Raw genomic sequence first — 16,006 nt, 5'->3', positions numbered from 1 at the left:
ATTGTTCATCTTTTTACCATGCATGTGTGTGAAATACGCAAATTGCAGCTTTATACAGCATGATCTTGACCAATAAGGTAACATCTGCCTATCAATACAGTAAACTGTGTCTCTCAAAAACAAAAAAAACATTTGCCAAACGTTCCCTGCAAATAGAACAGAAAGAAACAAATGATGATCTTTTATTTGCTTGAAACATTGGAATGGATGTTAATGCTTTCCCCCTGAGTGGATCTGCTTTACAGCATTTTATTGACTCCCCATTACAACAGAAAGGAAAAAAAAAAAAACAACCTCACATTAAAGTGATCATTTCTATTCACAGTTAGAATGTAGTTTTTCATCTGCTTATCATAATAACTATTGAGCCATTACACTGTGCCACTCCTATTTTTAAACACAGGCAGCCCAGTGAATCAAATCACAGTAACTGACAGAAGCATGATATTTTAACAACGTTAAAGTATTTTTGGAATAAAAAAACACTTAAAAAGGCAGTCAGATGATATTGATTTCAATCGTTGGAATTTTGGCAGAGAAAACCTGTAAGGTTTCACTGTTTCACTTATTCTCATCAATTAATTTCTTAAGCGAAGTCGGTTGAGCAGTTTGCTGGTTTTAACACCTCACGAATTGCAGGACGGTAGATACAAACATTTTAACAAGCAATCGAAATTCTGCTACACACAGGCTACAACAGGATCAGCTTTCACTTAAAGTAATATTAGTGCCAGGCAAAAGGCAGCAACACTTTATACATTTAAATTGATTTATTAATTTAAAAAGAAATCTCTTGAGAAATATAGGGGTAATTTCATTGAATAGCATAAATAAAATGGATAATTAAATGAAATGAATAATGAAAACTATAGTGACAAAAAGAACAATTTCTGAATGTTTTTGAATGTTGTTCAATCAATGTAAACTAAGATGTCGCCATATTGACCCATCACGACACGGAACCCCATGATATCAAGCATTGAGGCAGCTTCTCGATATGTCTTGTCGCTGTGAGAGGTTCTGTACACGGCTTCCCCTAATCCATGGAATTCTCTGCATTCCCCACGAGCAATTACGGGGCCGATGCACTAACAGATAAAAAGCTCAACACAACAACAAAGTGAATGACATCGACCTCAATTTGTGATAAAAAATGTGAGTGAACCCTAAACCAGATGGGGAATGAGGTTCAGAAAAACTCCATTGAAAATATTTTGCCTGCAAACTGCAAACACGAACACGGACAATTTAAAGGTCCCTGGTTGGATTCTGATTGAAAGACTGTCTGGTGGAGTCTCTGTAGTCTCCCTGTGTCTGTTTTGGTTTCTACTGGGTTCTTTGTTTTCCTCCCGCAGTGCAAAAACAAAATGTCAATATATGTGGCCCTGTGATCGATTAACGTCTTGTCCACCTCTTGCCCAGTGACAGCTGGGCAAGGCTGAAGCTCCCCTAGTGACCGTGAGTGCGGGATAAGCAGTATAGAAAATGACTGAATTAATGAATGAATGATAGTAACTATGCAGCTAAAAAAATGTGAAAAATCCTTTTCAAATTTAGCATGACATCACACAAATGTGAGATCGTAATTGCGTAACAACGAGAAAAATCCCATTAAAACTAGCAAATTGTCGATAACACTCCCACATAAAGGTCCAAGCTTTTGTTAATCAAAATTTGTTATATTAATTGTCTGATGAATCATAGGACTTGTCATGAAAAGAGACGAGCGGTGACACCAAAAGTGCCAGATGGCTTTTAAAGAGACGACTCTTTCGGTGGTTTGTTGATCTGAGTTCAGCAGAGATCAGGTTTAATTTGATACAGTCATTCTTTTGACATTTACTGCCAAAGCATCATGTTCATGACTGTAGGAGGATGATAGCTTCGCTCTGTGAAAAGCTTAGGTAACATCTGCTTCTGCTTTGTAAAGTGTGGGCTGAGATGGACTACACTGTGCGAAAGATTCTATCCTCAGGAAGAAATAACTACCCAACTGCTGCACATGTGGGTCGGCATGAAAGTTCTCTTTCAGAAAGTCTGCCCTCCCCTTATTTGAATTTATTTATAGAGATCCCAATTTGTTTAACCCACATGTAGAAACCCAAACAAGCCAATGCACCATCTGGACGAGTCCTTGAAGAATCTTGAAATAAATGACCTATGAATATCTAACTAGCACTTCCTCGGGGTCTCTTTTTATGATAAAATGACACGGTGAAACAGGAAGGGTTTCCCCTTGTGAAAAAGAAGGTTGTTTATGTCTGAGCAAAAAGTCAAAGTCCAATAATGTCATAGCTTTCAGCCAGTTACTACAGGCTGGACTAAAATAGACCTATATGATCACAATAAAACATATTTGGAAGATTTTCCGCCTGTTTAACATTTCAGTGATATTTGTTTTGGATTTGTCTAAAGGAGAGTACATATAGTCTAAAAAAAAAAAAAAAAAAAAATGCAAGTAAAAATGATAAATAGATAAATAAATAAAATCACCCAAGCCATAGCATGACCAAAAACCGTCTTGTCAATCAATTCCAGAGATTTCATTCCAGCTACTACTGGAAAAACAAGACCATTAAAATGGATGGAACGTGCAAATTTGTATCAGTGGACAAGGAGCTTTATGTGCTTTGTATGCTTTATGTTTTTTTTTTTTTTTTACTCCTTGTATTTTTTTTTTTGTCTTTCATTACATTCTTAAGCTGATTTAAGTGGCTTACGCTTTTTAATTGGATACCTATTAACCTAATTGCCGTGCTGCAGATGGATATTTTTATCTGTGGTTGATGAGATTACATCGGTATAGATTCATGATAATATTAGTTACACAGCTGTCTGTATTTGGCGAGACTTGTGCAAGGGGTCGCTTGGAAACAAGCAGACCATTTGTCTGTGTGTTTGCACATGGTATGCGCACTTTTATGTAGTCTCCCCTTTCGGTTGAATAAGCTATTAGCCAACACTGCTTGTGCTTATTTGATAACGCAAGTAATCCCACAATTGTTGCTCCCTCTTAGGATTGAAGCACAGTTGGAAGGGCCTGGCAAGTAGATTCAAAACACTTTGTGAAGGAAATGAACCCAATGTTATTGTATCTGTGTCCATCTAAGAAGAGAATAGTGTTGGCCCGTATCTGTACAAATATATGAAGGGCATGTAACACAAGTGAAGTGTTTTTTACGTTATGTTTTATTAATTCTTTTTTTGCACTCCTTATGGGCATTTTGGCAATTCAAGATGATTCTATTGGAAATCATAGGGCACTATAAGGCAGCGGAGCAGCCAACTCATACATGCTCAACACCTCTGCTAATGTCAAACATACACACATAGAAACAGTTATCGTATCCAAATGTCTAATATTAGTTTTGAAACCTATACAGTGCATAAATGAGCCTTTGGGGTTGTGTGGAAATTGAGTCACAAGGTAAACCTTGGCACTGAATATTAATTTGGCATATTTAGAGGTATTGTGATTGTTTTGCTTAATATGGCCAGTTTGCCCAACCGGTTATTTGTGCAAAGCTTAACTAAACTTTGGATGTCCTGCCTCCTGCTCTGTATTTAACGGGACATGAAATCCTAATTCCTCTCCATGATTTCTTGTTGTCAAACTGCTGTAAACCAGGGTTGATAGTCTGATCCCTGGCTCTCTGTGTCTTGCTGGAAGATGTCCAAAAGCTGTTGCTGGATTGGCAGCCAAACATAAAGTGCTTGAACACGCTTCACTAATATGATTCTCATTTCCCATGTGGTGACAGAGGACAGAAAGCAGACCCTGTTTCAGTCTGGGCTTAATGATTGTGGCGCAGGAAGCGCAGGAAGCGACTGTTATTCGGCTGCACTTTCACTTTGAAAACCGAGTTCTGCTGCCGTTCCTGTCAGGAAAGAAACCAGCTGAGGACCAGCCGGCAAAGCAGTGTGACAAATAATTGGCTGTTACCGCAAAGCGTTTCATTATGGCCTGAAAACCCAACAAGTTGACTGCCTGATAGAATTCATAAGAATCCCTCTGAAATTTGCCTGAAATGAAAATAACATTTCCTTTCATAATGCACTTTGAATTTGGACCCCTGTGAGACTCACCTTTGATCCATTTATGCCACCGACTTACCGGGTGCTTTTCTGTTTACCAGAAAACCCCCCTGGAACCTGGTTCTTGTCATTCGCCTCCCCGTGAGGACAGAGCTTCTAACTCCACATTAGCGACAAATGACTGTTACGTAAGCTGCTGCAGGCAAGACGCAGGGAAAAACTGTCTCTGAGGGCTCCGTTGCCACCAGGAGCTGTGATCGAAGTTTATTTTTATTTATGATTTTAATACCGATTCTTGGAAATCAGTGTACTTTTTTGGTCTCTGAGGTTCTCCCGAGTGTCCTTCTACTCATTTTGAAATGTGAACGAGCAAGTGAATAGTCGTGTGTCTCTGTGATTGACTGGTGAACCCAGAATGAATGAATGCATTTAAGAGCCCATAGATTATACTGCTTTTATTGGAGCAATGCACTTTTATCAAAATAATAATAATATTTATATATAATATTTAATAATAATAATAAAATGAAATAAATAATAACCCATCTTATTATGATCCTCATGTATTTCCCTGTTGCTATGGCAACAATAAAATATATATGGAGGAGGAAATGTAGCGTTTAAAGAGTATTACTTCATGATGTGCTATCATAACTCGTGCAGGGCAGCAGCTGCAATTATTTTCTATCATTTCATTTCAAACGGATCCAAAGTGGAATTTCATTGTTTTCTGTCTTTCTTGTTAAGTTTCTGTGGAATCCATTTTTAGTAGATTTTATTATTCCCCCCTGTATGCCTTGATGGAGTTTTGCACACCATGAGGTGAGACACTTAGCTGAATAACCTCACTGGATTATACTTTTATTCCAGTGTGACGGTGAAAAGCCTCAAGATGTATGTTTGTAAAAAAATAGTTAAAAAAATGTGTCTAAAAAAATGTTTCTAAAAAATTCATTCATGTGTTATTTATGCTTATCTCAACTTATCTTGCATGGTCCTGAGGGATTTCGTACGATCCGAGCCTGAGCGGGGGCGTCAAACTAAAATACACAGTGGGACAAATTCAAAATTGGTACAATTTGAGGGCCAAACTGGTTCGATGTTAAGTGAAAACCTGTTGAAATGACCTTAGGGGACATATTAAATACTAAACTAAAATAAATATACATTTCTGCTTATGAAACAACATGAATCATCAGATAAATTACATTATTTCTTATGGCTGCATGTGCAACTGGATGTGCTTTTCCCAGATAAAAATTCAAGTGAAAACATCCTTCTACAGGCAACAGGCCTAAAAGTTCCTTCAAGGAAAAATAAAGTGTCCTGTAAATGAAATTGTGTTAAAGCTCAGTATAGCTCTGTGATGTGACCAGTCTGAGGGGGAATCACTAACCCTGCCAATGCCAATACCTTGAAAATAAGTGCTGCACATTTCAGAGATGAAAACGCGGAGGATGAATAAGACCAGAATTAAGTCGAACAGAGGGGACGGTACATGTTAGATTGCAGACTGTGATGGTTTGGACAGGCATAGAGGAGGGTTAGTGAATATATGGTTAGAAGGATGCTCAGGTTAGAACGACCAGGCAGGAGGTCTAGAGGAAGACCAAAGAGAAGATTTATAGATGGAGTGAGAGAGGACATGAATTTAGATGGTGTGAGAGGAGAGGATACAGAGAATAAGGTTTAGACGGAGGATGATGATTCACTGTGACGACCCTTGAAGGGAGCAACCGAAAAAGTTAAAAAAAAAAAAAAAGAAAAAAAAAAAGATTTTTGTTTTTGAAAATCTTTATTTTATAAATGAGGACATGATAACAATAGTGGCAATGTAGCCAAATATAGCTCAACCAAGTATTATTCTGACCTTTAGCTGTCCTTGTTTAGAGATACTACATACAAGTCCCTATAATGTATTCCCCGGGGCCTTGTGGAAGGTAAACTAAAACCTCAGCCTTGGCTCCATGTTGCACCTCCACAATGCCACGGTGTCCAGCCATGGGCCAGAACGCAATCTGTTGCTTTGAGTCAAATAAATAGCTGGATTTTCTCCCCTGAATGAAAATGTTAAGAGTTGGCATTTAATTCTTTTTCCTATTTGATCCCACGAATAAAAACAGGTCCAGAGAAAGTGATGCTAAAAAGTTTAAAAACATATTTTAGGAGTCTAAAAAAAGGCAGCGAGTCTCCTACAGAAATGATATTTTTTAGTTTTAAGAATCCCTTTCTTCAAACATTGGGATTATACAAGAAACTTTCACAGTATATGTAAAATATACTGGAAACTCTAATTTTATCTCACTAAATGCTTTTAAAACCAGACTGAGAACACTAGAGGTCAACTTGTCAAAATGTAATTGCTTCTTTTAACTGTTTGTAATATTGTTCTGTCTGTAACTTATTGCTGCCTCTTGGCCAGGACTCCCTTGTAAAAGAGGTTTTCAATCCAAACGGGACTTTTTTCCTGGTTAAATAAAGGTTAAATTAGAAAAATAATACTAATCAGTTTAACTCAATAGCAGGGCCAGGATGATGAACTTAAATAGAAAACACCAACTCCCCATTATTGTTAATGAAACACAATATGTTTCCTGCTGCCCAAGTAGAAATAACCTTCCCACCCCCGGGATTATCAGTTAATAAGAAGAAATCATATCCAATTAAGCATTTCTTGAGAAAAACAAAAAGAAGAAAAGCGCAAAAAAACGCCCCCCCCCCAAAAAAAAAATACAATTTTAGATATTATTACATCTAATAAATTATTAGATTTAATTAGATGTAAGTTATTAGTAATAACTGCACCACCAGTCTGGCATATGGTGGAGAATCAGGACTTCAAGTGACAGCTTCTGGTCTTCTTCAATGAGAGAGAGAGAGAGAGAGAGAGGTAGAAAGATAGAGGGAGAGAAGAGAGAGAGAGAGAAAGAGGGCGGGCTCTGGCTCAGCTCCATCCCACCTCGGAAACACCAACCAGGTGCTGGAAGTCAGTCCCCCCTCTCTGCAGTCATCCTCCCCGGCTTCCATCGCTCCCACCACCGCCTGCCTCCGACAACCAACCCGCAACAGCGCCGCGATGTCCGGCCGTTGATCGCGCCCAGCTCCCGCCGCTCTCTCCGGCCGTGTGTCCGGCGTGCATGGCTCCCGGACAATAGAACACCCCCGCCTCTTCCTCCTCCTCCTCCTCTTCTTTCAGCGGAGTAGCGAAGCCGTCCTTGCCCGGGATCCCCTCAGCAGCCTCGGGATGGCCGGACACGAGTGGGAGGACTGGTTCGAGCGGGAGGAATTCATCGGGCAGATCAGCGACATCCGAGTGCAGAACCTGCAAGGTAGGAGCATCCGGGTGCTCGGAGGGGGGAGGGATGCGTGGGGAACGGCGTGGGACCGACACACTCACGCACGGCGCCCACGGAAACGCTCCTCGAACAGGTCCGCAGCCGCGGCGGCTCACTGCAACTTTACGGTGACGCGGTGTTTTCACATCTGTGTTTATATTGCTTCCATAAAAAAAAAACAACAACAAAAAAAAAATTACAGAAATATATGATGAACTCAAATATTGTGAGTTCATTATGAGTTGAGAAACTTTTATTCTTCGTTCACAAAAAATAATAAAATTAGAATCAACTCTGAAGTAAGTTTTACATTAAAGGTCTTTATGAAAAGAATGCCTGCTGATACGCGAAGAAATCAAATATGCAATATTTATTGATCGAAATGTGTTTAGAATTTAAACGCGAAATCACTTTTTTTTTCGGTATAATTGTAACTATAACTTATGCAGAAAAAAACTGATTTCTTTTAATCTCAAATCAATACATGACTTTAAATGTCTACACAGCTTGTATTAACAAGCAAGGCAGACTATAGACTACTGAAGTAAAGCAACTAGAAAATCACATATTCAATCTAAAAAGTGATTAATCATCTTCATGTGTCATGCAAAATAATTATTTGATTTTTTTTTATTTTTTTTTTTCATTGAATGCATGGGAGTGATGCCCGCACAAAACATGCAATGGTTTATTGAATAGCCATCTATCATGGTGTCAACTTGTACAGTCTTACATTGCAGCCACAGTTTTACTTCATGGGGGAGGTTTTGAAATCTGCCAACTTCAGGGACCCCATGGTGTTACACTTGGAAAGATGTAAAAGACCTCAGGAGGAGGCTCAGAGGAAGAGCTGGTTCCTAGGGCAACAGACTTCCGATGCATGTGCATCATACCATTGTGTCACTTGTCTGTTAGCTGCGTGTTTTATAAACATCCCATCATTATTTTTACTTATTATGTAACTCCACTACCGCACTTTCACTCCCTTAATGTTTTGTTCCAGCTGTGTGTGCGTTCCTTCTGTAACATCAGGTGTTCTCTGGTTTGCTGGCCAAATGTCCATGGTTTTGGCCCGTCATTTTCCTTTTCTCTAAGTACATTTGAGAGGTCAATTTTTGACGTAGATGTCAGAGAGACTGTATCACGGTGCCAAATGGATGCTGATTTTCAATTTATTTTCCACACAACCATTTGTTAAAGCCGCAGTGTTCGTGGTGTATGTGTGTTTGAGTGTCAGTCAAAACTAAATTGATCAAGAAATTCCGTGTAGATATAATATCCATCACATACATCAGGTTGTTTAGTATAGTACTTCGGAAGTTTACTGATATAAAGACAGAGCCTGTTATCAAGGTACCCAAACTACCACTCAGAAAAATGAAAATCCCAACAAAGAAACACCCTCTTAAAAAACTTGAATAAATGACAATAAGCTACTAAAAATACAAGCTGAAAAATTAAATACCCACCCTGATATGATTAACTGTATTGAAAGCCTATATCTCTCTTATGTTACAGAAATCCATTTGGCTATTAGTGTTTGGTTGAACTGTTGTTATTAATAACCCTTTGGCATGACCTCCGAGGAACTGCCCTATTCTTGTAAGGACGTCATATCTTGGTTAACTTTATTGGTTAATGTCTCAAAAAAATGAGATCATTACAAAAATGAAAATAAAAAATACGAACCTATCAAGAGCTTGGGTCTTAAGGGGACGATGTAACATTGTGACTGCTAAAAATGATAAAAAAACATTGATTTTCTGGTTCCATTGGCACCTGTCATTTGGTTGGATTTTGTTGGCAGCATATGAGCGTCCTGTTCTCAAAGCTGAACAGTTGGAAGCAGGAAAAATGGGCAAGACTTAGGATGCAGGTGCTTTTGCCAAGTGATGGCTGGAGGAACGTCACCAAAAGTGCTACTCTTTTGAGCGCCCCTGGTCTGTGGTGGTTAGTACCCACCTAAAGGGTTTCAAGGAAGGAAAACGGGCCAACAGGGAATGTGTTCTTGAAAAGCCCGATTTAATTAATGCGCCCAGGAACTGGAAGTTTTCCCTGGGATCTTCTCACAGAAGAGGTGCTGCTCTAAAATTTGTACCCTGAAATAGTTAATGCTGCTTCTGACACAGTCCATGGCTGCTTGTCGTTTAAAAAGCTGCAGGCCACAAATTAGTCGGGATGTCTATCCTGAGCTGTGAGAGAATCACATTTGAACCAAAGACCAATGAAAGTAGTTTGTCTGCCTCAATGTGTCCGATTTTTCTGTTTATCCAAGACAGTGTGACTTGAAGCCAAGATTACATTGTCCTATTTGATTAGTATATTTGTACCAGCAACATACTGGATAATAAAATCTCTCAACTTATCTCAAATAGAGTAAAACTGTAGAAAAACTTTCCAATCATAGGCCACCATTATTGTTTTTGTTGCGATGCTGTCTGGATAGTGACGTCATGAGGTTGAACTGTTCTCATTCATTTTACCCTATGGTGCTAAAACACGTCATCTGTACAACCCTTCCCATTTGAACCCGAGAGAGACGTGAGCGAGGAGGATATCGCCGAAGACAGAAGTCAAAATAAGTTTCAAAATGAAGATGAACAAAGACGCAAAGAGACAAGAGTTGGCAAAGGTCACTGGTGTACGTGCGGCAACTGAGGGGGTGTCTGTGGAGGAACTCCATTTTTTGTCTTCCTCGGTCAGCTGTAGACCTATGGACTTCTGTTCTGACTGACTCGTCGTGACTCGACGTCAGCTTCCTCCGTGATTGTACAGTCTTTTGTCATCAGATGCTCCCCTCTGCAGTAGTGGGATGTTAATATCCCCAACGGAGAGCATCCAGTGGCTCCTGCCTGGGGCGTTTCTTTGAGTGGGCTTCATTCGTTTCCTGAGGATCTTCTGGATGTTTGTGAAAGAAAACTGTAGGCATGGCATTTGGCTTTAGCGTCCATTTACAACTAGCAGCACTAATGAGCTCTTTCAACAGCTTATTTAGGCAAATGCGTCAAATGCATCCGGAGGGAAGTGGCGAGAACACGGCCGTAGATCCTTCGGAAGTTATGTATGTCCACAAGCAATTTTTACACTCCTTTCTTCTTGTCGCTTGGAAAGCTGTGTAGACTAGTATCAGTTCCTTTTTTTCCCCCTTGGACTGGAAATTGCACCGTAACCGAGCAATAGTTAACACTAGCAGAAGTTAACACAATGCAAAATCTGTATATGCCATGAACCTAGCATGCTTTTTTAACAAGACATTCTAGCATGACACAAACATTAAGGCATATTTATTCCTATTAGTTCTTCCAGGTGGGGGCTCCCTTTAAATTGATTTGATCATGTCTTGTTGCCAAACACAACAGCCCTCAGTAGCCTCCAGAAGTTAGCCAGGGTCCATGCCTTGATGGATCAGTGCTTTTTTTGACATGTAACGGGGAGGAATACACAATGTATGCTTATAGGGGGAAGCAGATAAAGCTGATATTTGGCTTTGCTTTGGTTATATATTACAGTTAAAATGCCAAATGTTCTGATGTAGTGGGAAATAAATACTGGTTTGTCATGGTTCTCCTTTTACTAGAAATGGATGCTTAAATTGAACAAATTCTTTTTGGATTGAAACTCATAGATATGAAACAATGTTAGAATAACTGAGGAAGCGACGAAGAGTTCAGACCAAAGGACCGGAAGATGGTGGTCTAAAAAAAAAAACATAACCTGTTTCGTTTATTTACTTTGTTCATTTATTTTATAAAATGTCTTGTTTTTTTTTTGTCTTTTAGAGACATTTTTTTGTTTGTTTTGGGCAAATTGACTTGATTTTTTTTTCTTTCCATGTCATATCAGGATGCCCCTGACCATATACTTGTCCAATTTGTTTGGTTTAGAAGTCCTTAATGTTAATGCTCCTTTCTTTTGAAGATGCTTGAGGAATATTTCACAGATTTGTAGGTAATGATATGAAAGGTAAAAAAAGGTCTCTTTCTTCACTATAGTCATCATTTGAATTGAATGATGTTGGAGGTTGGAACCTATCAAACGATCGTTCCTGATCCCAGACCTCTTGCATGCATGTCCTTCCTGCTTTCAATCAAGAATGCATGCGAACACTATTATGTAACCAGCTGATGGTTGGAGATGTGCTCCCTCTGCAGCAGCATCCTCGCCTTCTATTTTCTGCGTCTGTGGGTGTAGAGCATGTTGGGCTTCTTGTGAATATACTCCACCCTTTCTGTAAGGGGAATGCAGCATATCGATAGAAATCCGACTCTGAAGAAATGTGTTTATCTCTGATAAATTCTGCTTTGTACAGTTTATAAATGTTATTTGCAAAGCAAAAATAAATTAATTTTTGCTTACGTTGAAATTCCATTCCTGCTCCACTCTGCCTGCCTGCACCTGTAAATCATGTGAGAACATCTCATTCAATGTAAGAGTTGCCTCTGTGCCAAATAGGGCTTAACAAGGATCAGAAGACCAGAGGGCCAACAATTGCTCTTTAAAGTGGAAGTAATTGATTTAATGAGTTTGCTGAGAATGAAAGCTTTGTTCAGTCCTAACCCATTTCATCCCAAAGTTGGGTACAAATAAGTTTGCCAATATTCAATGTAATTGCTCTATATCGTGAGTTTTCCCAAAACTGTGGATGAATAGTCTGAGATGAACTGGAAAAGTAAAATCAAAGGACTGAAGGACTGACAAATACGGTGCCCACAAACAATAGCCTCCCTCAGAAATACTACTGCAAGACTATCTGTTTATACTTTCAAAATATTTAGATGCTCAATGTGTAACAGTTCATCTACTAGAACCAAATGACTTCCTATGATCAATGATGTAAACATCCCACAATATGCTACGCTATTGCTGTTTTGGGTCATAACTCCTGACTTAAAATGGGTTGATGCTGATGTTGCAGTTGCTCAATATGTTAGTGTAAGCTGTTGCCGCTTGATGACGGGCTCTATTGCTGCTCTGATTATGTCCATTTTCCGACCAGTAAGCCAACACAATGCCCGTTTGTATTTCTTGCTTTAACATTTAAAAGTACGAGTTTGAAAATCTAAACCTTATCCAGCAGTTTAGTGTGACCTCAGTGCCGCAGCTGTGTGTGATAAGTGGTAGGAATAGGGTAGAATGGTTCGACCCATTGTGTGCCAGCATCAACAGACAGAGGTGGAGTGTATCTTATTGCAAGTGTTGCCCGGGAAACACACAACAGAAATCTCCCTGTGAACTTTCAGAACAACACACACGAACACACTTAGAATAAAAAAACAGGGGGAATGTTTCAAAAGATAGTGAATTGTATTTTATTTGAATAAGAAAAAATGCAACAACAATGAGCCATGTCATCAGAGGGATCAGGAATAGTTTACATGACACTGTAAGAATGTCAACAAAATAACTGCACATCTTTTATTTAATGGAAAATTTTAATAATTTATTGTAAATACAATGACAGATTGGTTTTAATTCTATGGATAGTCCCATGTCAATACATTAATAACACTGGATGAACCACTTAATTGATTGGGATAGAGCCTGCAACCCTCTGATATAGATTTGAACATTACATTACTTTACATTAGATTGCATTTGGCAGACGCTTTTATCCAAAGCGACTTACAATAGAACATATTTATTTGTTCAGTTTATGCATTTTGATAATTTACAGAGGGAGATGACATCCAAGACTAGCATTGATCCAGATACCTTGGAACTGGAAGAGGTGACGTCAAGACCATATGAATGTGTTGAACTATAGAGAAGAATGATCACTCATGAGTAGGTTGCAGCTGCTCCAGGGCTTCTGAAAGGCATGTTCCTGCAGACTGCTGGACTCTGCTTTTTTTCATAGAACACGGGACTTTTCCAGCCAGTTGATCTGATGCAGAAATGCTGTGCTTTTGTCCCCCGTCTGACGAGTGTCTGGAGTGACTCTGATCCTCTGCATCAATACCCAGTTGAGTAGCTGCCTCTGAAAAACAATGGGATGGAGCCTGTTGCATAACAACTGGTGAGAGAACTTCCCACTGCAGTTTTAGTGCCAGAGTCTCTAAATGGCCGCTTACCACATCACACGGCCCACGCAGCCCACACACACACACACACACACACACACACACACACACACACACACACACACACACACACACACACACACACACACACACACACACACACACACACACACACACACACACATCTCCACCTCCAATCCTTCTGGGTTGCAGGTATCTCTCTGAGTTATCGCTTTGAGCTCAATGTTTTCATTGGTACAATTCTCATAGCTGATAGTGCAGCTTTATTTTGTGCGTAACATCAGCATTATCAAGGTTAGCTTGGGCTTCCAGACTTTTATAACAACACTTCATGTTTGGTGTGTGGAGCCTCAGGGCGGCATGGGCTGGTTTCGCCGGCCCTGGGGGGGGCATGGGCTAGTGTCTCAATGAGACGGTCCCAAGCCAGGATGAATGCAGAGGGTTGCGTCAGGAAGGGCATCCGGTGTAAAACTTTTGCCAAAACCAAATATGCAAATCAATCATAATAGCCAGATCAAACCGGATTGGTTAGCAACGATCGCCATTGATACTGATGATCTACAGGGAACCAATGGAAACTGGGCCACTGTAGAACAAAGACGGAGAGGAGGAAAGAGTGTTCGAAAGCAAAGAGAGAAGAGGAAAGGCAAGAGTCTGGGACTGAGAGAAGGGACCTTGAATATTGGGACTATGACAGGTAAAGGTAGAGAGCTGGTCGATATGATGCAGAATAGGAAGGTGGAGTCTGATATGGTAGACTAAATCTTGTAAAGACAAGGTGTAGCCAGAGTGTTGCCAGACACCATAGGATGCTGGTTTGTAGGATGACTCTGGTGACAAGGAAGAGCAAGAACACAAGGGTAGAGCAGAGGAAAAAGTGGTGGAAGCTGTTAAGGGAGGAGTGTTGTACGGTTTTCAGGGAGGAGTTGAGAAAGGCTCTGGGTGGTCAGGGAGAACTTCCAGATGATTGGTGATTGAGGATAGAGAGGGAAATGCATGATAGATGCTAGAAGAGTGATGGGAAGATGGAAAGAATACTTAAAAGAGCTGATGAATGTTGAAAATGAAAGGAAGGGAAGGGTAGAAGAGGTAACTATTGTAGACCACAAAGTAGCAGAGATGAGTAGAAGTGAAGTGAGGAAGGCATTGAGGAGGATGAAGAGTGGAAAGGCAGTGGGTCCTAATGATATATCTGTGGAGGTGTGGAAGTGTCTAGTAGAAGCTGCAGTAGAGTTTCTTACTAGTTTATTCAACAGGATCTTTGAGAATGAGAAGATGCCTGTAGAATGGAAATGAAATGGGATGGTGCCCATTTTTCAGAATAAGATGGGATGTGCAGAATTGCGGCAACTATAGAGGAGTAAAGTTGTTGTGCCATACAATGAAGTCATGAGAAAGAGTTGTGGAAACTAGACTGAGAGCAGAAGTCAGCTTTTGTGAACAGCAGTGTTGGCTTCTGGCCTAGAAAGAGCACTAAAGATGCAGTATTTGTTTTGAGAATGCTAATAGAGATGTACGGAGAAGGCCGGGGGGGCTCCATTGGGTTTTTGTAGACCTGGAAAAAGCACATGACAGGGAGCATATAAGAGAGGCACTCAGGCATTGTATGAGGAAGTCTGGAATGGCAGAGAAGTATGTTAGACTGGTGTAGGACATGTATGTTAGCTGTGAGACAGTAGTGCGGTGTGCTGTAGGGGTAACAGAGTAGTTCAAGGTGGAGGTGGGACTCCATCAGGGATCAACTCTCAGCCCCTTCTTGTTTGCAGTGGTGATGGACAGGCTAACAGATGAGGTTAGACAGGAATCTCCATGGACCATGATGTTTGCAGATGACATTGTGATCGCCACTGAGAGCAGAGAACAGGTTGAGGAAAATCGAGAGAGGAGGAGGTATTCTCTGGAAAGGAGAGGAATGAAAGTTGGTCGCAGCAAGACAGAGTATATGTGTGTAAATGAGAGGAACTCAGGTGGAACGGTGAGGCTACAGGGAGTGGAGATCAAGAAGTTGAAGGATTTCAGGTACTTGGGGTCAACAGTCCAGAGCTACGGAGACTGTGGAAAAGAGGTTAAGAGATGGGTTAATGAAGGTTGAAATGGGTGGAGAAAAGTTTCAGAGGTACTGTGCGATAGAAGACTATCAGCCAGAATGAAAGGAGAGACAGTGTACAAGACAGTGGTGAGACCAGGATGCTGTATGGCCCAGAAACAGTTACAATGACAAAAAGACAGGAGGCAGAGCTAGTGGTCGCAGAGATGAAGATACTAAGGTTCTCTTTGGGAGTGACTAGGATGAATAGGATCAGGAATGAGTCTATCAGACGGACGGTTCATTTTAGATGTTTTGGAGAGAAGGTCAGAGAAGCCAGACTGAGATGGTTTGGTCATGTACAGAGGACGAATTGTAAATATATTGTAGACGGATGCTGGAATTTGAGCTGCGAGGCAGGAAGTCTTGAGGAAGACCAAAGAGGAGATTTATGGGTGTAGTGAGAGAAGATATGAAGGTAGTTGGTGTGAGAAAGGAGGATCCAGAGAATAGGGTTAGATGGAGAAGGTTAATTCGCTGTGGCGACCCCTGAAGGGAAAAGCCGAAAG

At 40.4% G+C, this 16,006-nt stretch overlaps 1 protein-coding gene across 1 annotated transcript in view; it reads left to right on the top strand.

Annotated features, from left to right (window-relative positions):
• Window positions 1–7,151: 7,151 nt before the first annotated feature.
• The window catches only part of clmna (calmin a), a 38,817-nt gene continuing 29,962 nt past the window's right edge, over window positions 7,152–16,006 (top strand). The window contains exon 1 of the mRNA XM_086160275.1: window positions 7,152–7,364. Coding sequence (XP_086016401.1) covers window positions 7,280–7,364 — 85 coding nt within the window. The 5' untranslated portion in view covers window positions 7,152–7,279. The remainder of the gene's footprint in view (window positions 7,365–16,006) is intronic.

This window comes from Fistularia commersonii, chromosome 15, assembly GCF_037954325.1.
Source record: "Fistularia commersonii isolate RoL2024-O1a breed Wild chromosome 15, RoL_Fcom_v1.0, whole genome shotgun sequence".
NCBI classification, from domain to species: Eukaryota; Metazoa; Chordata; class Actinopteri; order Syngnathiformes; family Fistulariidae; genus Fistularia; species Fistularia commersonii.
Note: the sequence above shows the minus strand (reverse complement) of the source record. Positions and strands in the feature narration are given on the sequence as shown.